This window comes from Gadus chalcogrammus, chromosome 8 (assembly GCF_026213295.1).
Source record: "Gadus chalcogrammus isolate NIFS_2021 chromosome 8, NIFS_Gcha_1.0, whole genome shotgun sequence".
NCBI lineage: Eukaryota > Metazoa > Chordata > Actinopteri > Gadiformes > Gadidae > Gadus > Gadus chalcogrammus.
Window position 1 is genome coordinate 25,187,775 of NC_079419.1, and position 11,336 is coordinate 25,199,110.

At 42.5% G+C, this 11,336-nt stretch overlaps 1 protein-coding gene across 1 annotated transcript in view; it reads right to left on the bottom strand.

Moving 5' to 3' along the window:
* Positions 1-6,948: 6,948 nt before the first annotated feature.
* mfsd8l2 (major facilitator superfamily domain containing 8-like 2) overlaps positions 6,949-11,336 on the bottom strand; it is an 11,304-nt gene continuing 6,916 nt past the window's right edge. Inside the window, exons 10-11 of the mRNA XM_056597249.1 lie at positions 7,314-7,444; positions 6,949-7,032 (exon numbers count right to left, since the gene is read on the bottom strand). Coding sequence (XP_056453224.1) covers positions 6,949-7,032; positions 7,314-7,444 — 215 coding nt within the window. The remainder of the gene's footprint in view (positions 7,033-7,313; positions 7,445-11,336) is intronic.

The following is an 11,336-nucleotide window of genomic DNA, read 5'->3' on the forward strand; positions in this document are numbered from 1 at the left end:
ACTTGGCTGTTTTCAGTCTGTGTTTTTAGTTGTATGGCACATAATGATGGCATTTGGGCTTAAAAAGCGAAACATATATTATTTCGTCTAGACCAATTGATTTGAAAATGTACAATTGACTAATACTAGAAGCACTTCTGATCAGATATTAAAGAGATGTAATGCAAACAAACACATTTATACTTATTTTCTCACCCAATGAGAATCGATAAGAGAATCGATAAGGAATCGGATCGATAAGCAGAATCGGAATCGGAATCGGAATCGTGAAATTCTTATCAATTCCCATCCCTAATTTTCACATTGCAAATTTGTTCACGCGAGCTCCCGCCCAGCCTCATTCCTTATTGGTGAGCTCACAAATTTACGTAACCAGTGGTTTGTAGGGGAGAGCCGGGTTGATTGAAACACTTTTCAGTTAAACGTTTTTTTTAAAGATGACGTTACGTATACAAATCATTTCAACATGTGATCAACCACTCACATGTGTGTTCTCTTAGTTACAAGTGTAATTTAATACATATGTTGGATGATCGAGCTGTTTTTTAACTTTGAACGTAAGTTGACATTTGTTTCAAACGCCCTGCCTAGTCGGGACATTTGAAACACACATGCGGGACGAATGAAACAGCATATTTTAAAAATAAACTAATGACCTTACTCTTCTTTTTATGCAACATACCGGACAACATACTAGTGTATTCGTCTTTGCTAAAATTTCAGATAATAGCACATAATCTAAATAGGTCAAAATATATTTTTGGCCCGTGAGTAATTGTGCGTAATTGTCAAGATGCACAATTCGATTAAAACTCACTTTTCTTCTTTTGGACGACTAAATTTGCATTAAATGTACTTATTTCCCTGTCCTAAGTCATGGGTAGGGATAGACAGTTGAACATCCTTTTATTTATTTAAAAAAAAAACTACCAGGTCCACCGGATAACATGACACCTGTTGCGATTGAAACAAGTGTTTCAATCGTCCCGACAGCGACTACTGACACTTACACCGGACGGCTGCGCCGCGGTCACCGCCGCTGATCGCTTCCACTCTAATCAGGAAAGCTAGGCCAAGGGAAGACTGGGTTAGACTGAGGAAAAATATATATATTTTTCTATATTACAATAGCGATTTTATAATGATCGAATGGGAGAAGTTTCCCTTTAATTGATTTAATTGTGGTGATTATTTTAGTTTATTATTTTTGTAAAATAACAACAATTTTGATTATGTATAGTGGGTATGACGCTCCATGTTTATGGTTCAGGGTATAGTGGGAAATTTCCTTGGTACGCTTAAAGGCGGCTGCATGCTTCAGCGTTGGTGTTACGTTGTTGCGCAAAATTTACTCAAAGCAATTCATGCTCCCTTTTAGGTTGCGCGCGTTGCGCGTGTTGCCAAGCAATTTACCGCCAGAACAGTAGGTGGAGTAATATGTGGAGGAAAGTTTTTCGTTGAAGACGACCTCGAGAATGACGTCTTTGTCTGTGGGAGTCGTTGGTTTGTTTATGTGCCAGATCGTGTTCTCCCCATACACAGTGAATGATGGCAACAGACAGAGGAACAGGGGTGATGAAGTTGTTGATCATTGGGGTTGTATAAATGTGCATATCTCTCTACATTTTAAAACGACATAATGTGTTGGCAGCAAAGTTAACTTCACTTCAGGTTAATGCTTTTGTATATGAGCCTGCCGGGTGATACTCCAGACAGGAAGTAGTAACCAGACCAGCAAACCAATCACAGCCTTGCAGGCTGGGCGGCTCGCGTAAAAGCTTACGTAAAAAATGACGCAAGTCTAGAAAAATCGCCCGACGCACGCAAGACGTGAGAAGTCGCGCAAGGGGGGCGCAAGGGCGCGCAAGGGCCTCTTGCGCTTGCGCTTACGCTTACGTAACCGAGCATAAACCAGCCTTAAGGCTGGTTTATGCTGCGCTTCTGGAGAGCGACCGTCGGAAACAAGGCTGAATCAATATTTGTAAACTGTAGATGTCGCATTAATTATTTCAATAGCGCATGTACACATTGCCCCCCATACCCCCAGCCTGTCAGAAGTATTGTATGAACAGAAGTAGGCTACAGCCATTAAATGTCCATGTTTGTAAAACGCTGGGTACAATTTATGCAGAGTGTAGATTTCTCCCCCTGAAGGATAAGTCGATTGAAGAAGACTACACACAACCGCTGGTGCCCACAACCGCTGGCACTCAATTTAAACGGTTATTCTGCACACATCTCCAATTTCATGGCACCGTGATGAAGTTAGTTTGTTGTTGGATATTCGAAAGATATTCAACAGATATTCGGATATTCATTTCCTATGGAAAATTGCTTTTTGCTCAATAGCCTCCGAGTTAAGGGACCAAGACACCCCAGACCGATGCAGACCTGTCCTGCTATGTGATACTAAGGCCCTTTCCCATTCCTTTGCGCTAAAGAAAATCTCAGCCCTAGCCCTCGCTGTTGCGCGTGCACGCACCGTGGAGCAATGTCCCAATACCACTTTAAGGTAGCTTTAAGGGGTAAGGGGGAGGGCTAACATCCCCTCAAAATTGAGATTTTCGATGGGCACCCTCAAAGCGATTCAGTTCTGACTTGCTCCCACAATACCTTGCGAGAAAACGGAAAATCCAGAAATATCCTAGACAAGATGTAGGACGAAAAGATGAGACAGGATTGGAAAAACACAATTGTAAGTATTTTCTCTGTAATTAACTAGTAATTATTTTATTAATTATACTCTGCAGCACGGCCGCGGGCTTCGAAGCCCGGCCAAGGACTCTCGGAAGATCGCGAAAGTCTGTGGCTGACTTTCGCGGAAGATCGCGAAAGTCCCCGGCCGAGAACCGGGGTCGGGCGGCCCGTGAAAGTCGGCCGGGGACTTTCGCGCGTGATCGTGCTCTGCGGCCCGGCCGAGAGCCGGGGTCGGGCGGCCCACTCTGCGGCCCGGCCGTCGGACTTTCGCGGGCCGCCCGACCCCGGTTCTCGGCCGGGCTGCAGCCCGGGATCGTGCTCTGCGGCCCTGCCGAGAGCCGGGGTCGGGCGGCCCACTCTGCGGCCCGGCCGTCGGACTTTCGCGGGCCGCCCGACCCCGGTTCTCGGCCGGGCTGCAGCCCGTGATCGTGCTCTGCGGCCCGGCCGAGAACCGGGGTCGGGCGGCCCACTCTGCGGCCCGGCCGTCGGACTTTCGCAGGCCCCCCGGCCCCGGTTCTCGGCCGGGCTGCAGCCCGTGATCGTGCTCTGCGGCCCGGCCGCGAGCCGGGGTCGGGCGGCCCGCGGGGGTCCGACGGCCGGGCTGGGAGACCGGGCTGGATATCATGTCGTATGATATCCAGATCTTCCATGTTCTAGTGACTCCAGGTTAAAAATAAGCTTTATACTAATATATTATATTATATTAGTAACATTCTATAAGTAATATTATATATACTAATATATTATATTATATTAGTAATATTACATGGTTAATCAATGTAATTTTTGGCAGTACTTTATTGTGTACATAGCTATTATATATTGTACGTAACATATGGCCATATCACCCAGTTCTGGCATATAATTCCTAATTCCTTTTTATTCGTTTTCTTTCAGGACATCGTTGAGTCCACTGCCACCAGCCCCCCCACCTCTCCCTCATGCTCCTCCACCCCAGGCACCTCTTCCACCACCCCAGACACCCCTTCCAAGAGGAGAGTGCCAGGGAGCAGGCGAGGCATGAGGAGAGCGAGGCAAAGTTGGCGGAATGGTGAAGAAGATGTGATTCTCCACCATTCTCTCAAAAGCTGAGAGAGGGTGTGTGTGTGTGTGTGTGTATTTTTAGGTGTGCGTGTGTGTGTATTTTTAGATGTGTGGTTCAGTGTTTATTTAAATAAAGTGTTTCTTCTAAAGTGTTCTTGTTCTTAACCGATTATTATCTAAGGGTGCACTCACACACCTTTAACATGTAGCTAAGTGACATTCAAAATAAAGGTATATTACGAGGGTCAAATAGTATTATTATTATTTTTTATTTTTCAACACACATGCCAATTACAAAATATAAATACCATTTCAGGTTAAACATCTTTACAATGGGTCTTGCTCGTTGCCCGAGACAATGGCAGCCAGTCTGTCTCTTGTAACATTACCAGGGGTCTGGTTATCTGCTAGGGGGCACGGGGAGGCCATGATGACGTCACAGGGTAGGGTTGTCCCATTTGGTAGGGTCGGTTAGGGGTAGCAATGAGGGGTAGCAATGAGCATGAGCAATGAGGGTTAGGGTTGAGATGTAGGGTTGAGACAGTGAGCAAAGAAACGGGATTGGGCCTAACACACACCTCACTAAATATTCATATTTTGCACCTCACCTTTTTTTCAAATATTTTAAGAATCCCATTAATTTCCTATGGAAAAGGGCTTTTTGCTCAATAGCTTCCGAGTTATGGGAGCCAGACACCCCAGACCAATGCAGACCTGTCCTATGTAGTACTTACAAGACACACCTCACTAAAAATTCATATTTTTCACCTCCCATTTTATTTACATTTTTTAAAAAATCCCTTTAATTTCCTATGGAAAAAGGCTTTTTGCTCAATAGATTCCGAGGTATGGGACCCAGACACCCCAGATCAATGCAGCCCTGTCCTGCTATGTGGTACTAACAAGACACACCTCACAAAAAAATCATATTTTGCACCTGGCCTTTTGCTTTTTGGGTTTGAGAAAGGAGCTATAAATGTAAATTATTATTACGATTATTATTATTATTATTATTTACCTGTTGTGAACCAAATTGCCCCGTAAGGACATTTCAATTCAATAAAATTCACCTGGAGGGTCCGGTAACGCAAAAGTACCAAGTGACATAAGGCATTACTCCGCGCATGGTAGCAAAGTAAAGTAATGAAGTAACTTCCCCAACGCTGGTGACATACCAGTTAAACATACCAGTGTCCTACCAAATGACAAAGAAGAAAAAGTTTGAGGAAGTCAAGAAAAGGCAATTGCTGTGTCTTTTATGTGGATGACAAGTTTGAGGACAATTGTGCCTTGTCCAAGTGCCAGGTTTGTTTTGAAATGTGATTTAAAAAAGAATAAAACCTTAAAAGTTAGTCAGAAAATGTGGAAAGCATTAATGGGGGGGGGGGGGGACACACACACACACACACATTTCCATTTCATCTATTCTCTCTGGTAACAGCCATATAGATTATCATATTGGATCCCTTCCACTTACTTTTACCCTAGGCTATACCGTAATGATCAATGACTGATTACCAAAATATTCTGTTGAGTGTATAAAACACACCAGCTGTGTTGATTGAGAATCGCTTTACACCTATACTGTGCATAGTCTCATTCATTGCCATGGATTGCAAGAAGGAAATATTAGAGATAGGTCTCAAGCTAAAATGTAATTTGCAAAAACTTATTTGGGTGTGTTCACTTAATGAAATAGTCAATGAAAAACAGCAACAAAATGCTGAATGAAACAATACTTAGTTCCATTCCAATGCTCCTGCTGGTGCCCCTGGTGGAAGTTAAAGCAAAAATCTGTTTTCACATATCTGGAAGAAGGGTGTTATTTAAATATTGCAAATGAAATAGTAGGTGCAAAAGAGTACAATTAATTAATAAATTAACCAAAAAATACACATATAGCAGAAAGGCTCTTCATTTTTTCATTGAAAATGAATCAAATTGAAGTGGTAAAATATATATTAAGGTGTGTTTGATTAGTATATCGTAGCAGAATATTTATGCATTGGTCTAGGGTGTCTGGGTCCCATTACTCGGAAGCTATTGAGAAAAAAGCCATTTTCCATAGGAAATTAATGGGATTCTTAAAGTATTTGAAAAAAAAAGGGATGTGCAAAATATGCATTTTTAGTGAGGTGTGTCTTGTGAGTACCACAGAGCAGGACAGGTCTAGATTGGTCTGGGCCTGGGGTATCTGGTTCCCATAACTCAGAAGCTATTGAGCAAAAAAGCCGTTTTCCATAGGAAATGAATGAGATTCTTAAAAAAATAAAAAATAAATAGGATGTGCAAAATATGATCTTTTAATGAGGTGTGTCTTGTTAGTACCACGAAGCAGGACAGGTCTGCATTGGTCTGGGGTGTCTGGGTCCCATAACTCAGGAGCAATCGAGCAAATACTTCAATATTTAAAGGAAATATTTTTATAATAAAAAAAACCTTAAAGTGGGACATTTCCTTGAGGAAGACATGAAACCTGGGATCATATCAAGATTTAAAAAGGTTGCTAACGTAGAGTTGACCTAATTCTATGAACCTAACGTTATCAGTTCTAAAATGTCGGATAAGAAGTAAGATAAGAAGAGATAAGAAGTTCCACTTCAGGCAATAGTAACTGTATAGTCAAACATCGAATGCTGATTGGAGAAAACTATTAAGGTTACTCTGCCTTATCTATTATTATGCAAGAAAGAGAGAGATTTGTTTAAGCCGCGGTCAGTGGCAACAAGGCACTGCAATTGACCTCGGTGCTCCTTCAAACTCTGAACGGGGACGCAGAGCAAACAGCGGACCCTAGAGGACGATCCGTGTTACTGATAAAACACCCACTTCAACCTGCCAGTGTTTCAGTCAAGAAGGCTTTTCTTGGTCAACACTTTTATACATATACCTGTAAAGGTACGGTTACATTGCACGTACACAAGTACTGTTGCCAGTGCGGGCTACAGCAAGCTGAGGCTGTGGAATAAATGGAAGGGGTTTGTTTTGTACAACGTCAGCATACAACTGAACGACGAGGGCTGGCTGAGAAGCTGTGGGTGTTTTTATTCCAGAGCCAAGTTTTTATTCCACAAGACAAGTGCATTGATGTGCTGCAGAAGTGCCTCCCCTCACCTCCGCGGGGTCGGAGGCCCTAGGGATGCTCAGGAGACCTAGGGCCTCTCCTCACCACCCCTCCAGTGCTGCCCTAGTGCTCAGGGGCCCGGCCTAAAGGCCGCTGTCTGCACTGCCCTCCGCACACTCCACGGTCCTAGGCTCGGTGAGGTGGCTGTAGGACAAATAGGTCATTATCTAGGAAAAATAAAGAAAGCAAACTTCAATAATAATCATTTCTGTATGGATGTGTGTACAGGAAACTATTTATGAACACTTTTTTTATGCACGATAATGTAGGGGGGAATTATTTTCATTTGGCATAGTTTGGGATATGATTGTGTGTGAATATATTAAGTTGGGGTAATACCAAGGGAGGGAATAGACAGCAGGTGGGTTTGGCTGTCTCCGTCTCCTGCATGCTAACCCTGCAGCTGTAATACAAGGTGGACACCGCTTGCTGAAGGCGTGGTACTCACTGTGATTAAAGTCAGGAGAGCTAGCATCATGCCGAGCATAACGTACAAGTTGTTTGTAAGGCCTCCCGCCCACAGAGGCCCGAGGATGGTGGCCAGACCCCCAATGGACCGACGCACACCTTGACTAAACCCTGGAGCATGGAGGGGCAAGGGGATGTTTGGTAACTTATTCAAAGTTTGCAAAGTACTTATTTATTTGCACTTTTATTTGAAATTCAAGTAACAAATATTTTAACCTCCCAATAACACAACATATATATCTTGAATAATTCATTTTTGGGGGAAGATGGTTTTGGTCTAATGGAGGAATTTCAGTCAAAGATCTTTTTATGAGATTCCTTCTTTGAAATAGGAATGCTTCATTAGTACTTTTAAGGAGCGTATATTTCAATGATCATAAACCCAAAGAAAAAATATAACCGCAAGCAGGGATGCAAGTCAAGAACACACTAATGGAAGATACATAAATATGACATGTAATTATGAAGGAAAGATGTTGATGTTCGCCTTAATGCCATACTGTGCCTCGACTTTCAGGTGACTGGGCTGCAGAGCAATGGCTGGATGTCATGTTCAGCATAATTCTCTAATCGGGATTCATCTCTCAAACTAAGGATCACAAGTACCAGGCATTATCCCATTAAGCCACTGACAAACCAGAAATGTAGCCTCATTCACATGGTGAAAATATCTATTGATAAGCACACAACATCCAGGAAACTCCAAGCAAACATTTCTCAAATTAATTAAGGGCTTTCTTAAAAGCAAATACCTGAAAAATCTTTGAAATTCTGGGGAAATTACACATTTGATGTCAAGAACACGTACGTCCACACCAGAAGCGAATGGAGCGACCAAATCGCCGGAAGTCATTCACTTTCTATGGGCAAGAGCGACCAAAGCGACCAAAGCGACCAAAGCTACCAGCGGCCAAAGTTGAGCGACCAGAGTGTCAAAAAAAAGTTGAAAACTTTTTAACTTTATGTAAATGACTATGACGCGCTTCAGCGGCCAAACACTGACAGCCAATCGGAATGTAGACGCTCTTCGCTTGCGTGGATCCGAGGGAACACCGGCAGGCACTTTGGTTCGTACCAAGCTTTATTCACTCACTGAACAAAATGTCGGCTGAAGTATTAATCGCGGCTGTAACTGGGCACCCGGTGTTGTACGAGTACGACCCAACCCTTTTTCAGTTCAGAGATTGAAACGCCATAGTGGTTTGGATACCAAGTGATGATAAGCGGGAGTATTTATACATCTAGAACAGTGGTTTTCAAACTGTGGGGCGCCAGAGTTCTTCAGGGGGGGCGCGACGTGAGAAAAAAATAAACCCGAAGAAAAACCTGAAAGTCGATGATTCAAATCATCAATCGTACTTCAACTGTAGAAGTAACCCAACCAGTGCTTAATTTGAGGGGGAGCAAGGGGGAGCGCGCTCCGGAAGCTCTGACGTGCGCTCCACCAGCTGGATCTGGTGTGTGTGTGTGTGTGTGTGTGTGTGTGTGTGTGTGTGTGTGTGTGTGTGTGTGTGTGTGTGTGTGTGTGTGTGTGTGTGTGTGTGTGTGTGTGTGTGTGTGTGTGTGTGTGTGTGTGTGTGTGTGTGTGTGTGTGTGTGTGTGTGTGTGTGGGGCTAATACTGTGTGCATGTGTGTGTTTTGTTCAGATGTGCAGCAAGAGAGGTTGGACTTGGAGTGACGCGAGTCGGTTGAGTGATGTGTGATAAATCTGCGAGGAGTTAGCGAAAGTGGCTGCGGAGAAGAGGGGCAAGAAGGCCAAAATGAACTTTATTATTATTATGGTTTTTGTGGTATTCTGGTATTGTTCTGGTTAATAATATGTATCTATTTGTTAACGTGGCCAAGTTGTCATGCCAGATTGTTGTTCTAACTAGGCCTACTATAATCTATGAGGTAGCCTATCTATTTGTTTTCATCTTTTGATGCGACGGAGATCCATTTTCAAGGACTTGGTGTATTTTGTTGTGTTGAGAATACAATGACTCAATGACGCACCTGCGAGTGCATGACATTATTCCTCAACTGTTAGTAAACAACGGTAAACTTTATAACGTGTGGCTGTGTGTCTCTCCAACCTAACATATGTTTACTATTTTTTCTGGGTACATCCCCATTCACGAGGCTTTAGTAGGCTAATTTCTTGCGATGTTGACTAAATAAGTGTGGGTTGTTCGAAAGCGCCCACCAGAGCCCCCCCCCCCCCCCCGCCGCTTTTTTTCTACTCGTCCTTAGCGCTCCGGGAGCTCCCACTTGACAAATTAAGCACTGAACCCAACTAAATCAATTTTCAACCGTTTATCTTCGTGCAAACCATTTAACAAATCTACACACTTGTATTGTGTGTGTAGATTTGTAGAATTTCGATATAATTTAAAATTTCTTCAGAACCACCGTTTTAGTTTCATACCGCTTCGTTTTCAGCTGTTTTCATTGAAGACGTCTGCCCATTCTGATACACCCACTTCTAGACATCGTAACTCATTCCTTTTTCAACCGTTTACCATCGTTCAAACCGTTGAACAAATCTACACACTTGTATCTTCAATACTATCCAAAATTTTGATAGCATTTATACTTTTTTCAGAATCACAGTTTTAGTTTCAAACCGGCATCGTTTTCAGTTGCTTATAATAATTTAGGTCACCATAGCAACGCCGGTAAACAAACCCCGCCGAATATTCGAATCTCTGGACTGAAAAAGCAGATCTGATTCGACTCTGAAAATTCAGAGTCGGGGACCCTGAATGAATCTGTGTAAACTGGCAGTTTACACAGATTAAGATGTTCAAATGTATTTAAAAAAGGTTAAGCTAAAACATGCTTAGATAAAGTTGTTAAATTGTGTTAAGAAATGTGTTTAAAAACGCACAAAGATGTTGTAATGTTTCAGAAATATGTTTCAAATGTTTAAAAAATATGTTTCAAATGTTTAAAAATTATGATCAGAGATGTTTAAAATGTGTAAAATAATTAAGATGGCTTTCAAAACACAGGTCTTTAGAAAAAAATAAATTGGGGGGGGGGCTCAGCTGAATATTTTTTCTCTGAGGGGGGGCTCCCTCTCTCACACTTTGAAAACCCCTGATCTAGAACGTTCGTATTTAAGCGGGAATCATTTTCATTTGCTCTCCATGCCACCAATCTAACCAACCAATCGCGTGTAGCATGCTTTAAACAAAACCAAAGTTTTTGAAATCGTCACATAAACAAACTAATTGACAAGACGAGGGATAAATGACAAGGGATATATCTCTTGTCTTTTATTCCTCTATTCCCCACTATTCACGGAGCCTTTTTTTATATTGTGGGGAATCACTGTCCTACTTGTTGTCGAAGCACTTTATCCAACAAGCAAAACCGTCTCGGCAATATGGCCAAAGTGTATGGGAGAGTTCACATATATCATATGGCTGTCTGTACTAAAAGCATACGGCTCCTTTAAATGCGTCTGCATAATTGAATTGTACGTCATGAGCGACTTGAGCAATCAAAGGGAACAGAAATATTCGCAGCGAAACAACCAAAGGAGCGACCAAAGCGTCAAAGACGCTTTGGTCGCTCCTGGTGTGGACGTATGGTTACACTAACAGAAGAAATATTAATATGACAGAGTTCATTATGAAGGGTTAACAAAGAAGTTCCCCTTAACGCCATAGTATGTCATGGCAGTCAGATTCTTGGAAACTAATGAGCTGGAATGTTGACTGCCTAATGAATTTCAGGTGCTGTTCAATGTTGTGTTTCTTAAATGAGTGGCAATGACAGAATGTCATGCTCAGCTTGTTCATAATGCTCTAATCAGGATTCGAACACTCAACCTAAGATCACCAGTACACGGCAATATCCCATTGAGCCACTGACATTCCTGAACTGCATGAAGCCTCATTCACAGTGTTGAAATGTCTATTGATAATCACACAAAATCAAGAAAACGCCAAGCACACATTTCACAAGAGATTTAAGGGCTTTCTTAAAAGAGTAGGGATCAGAAAATTTGCACTGT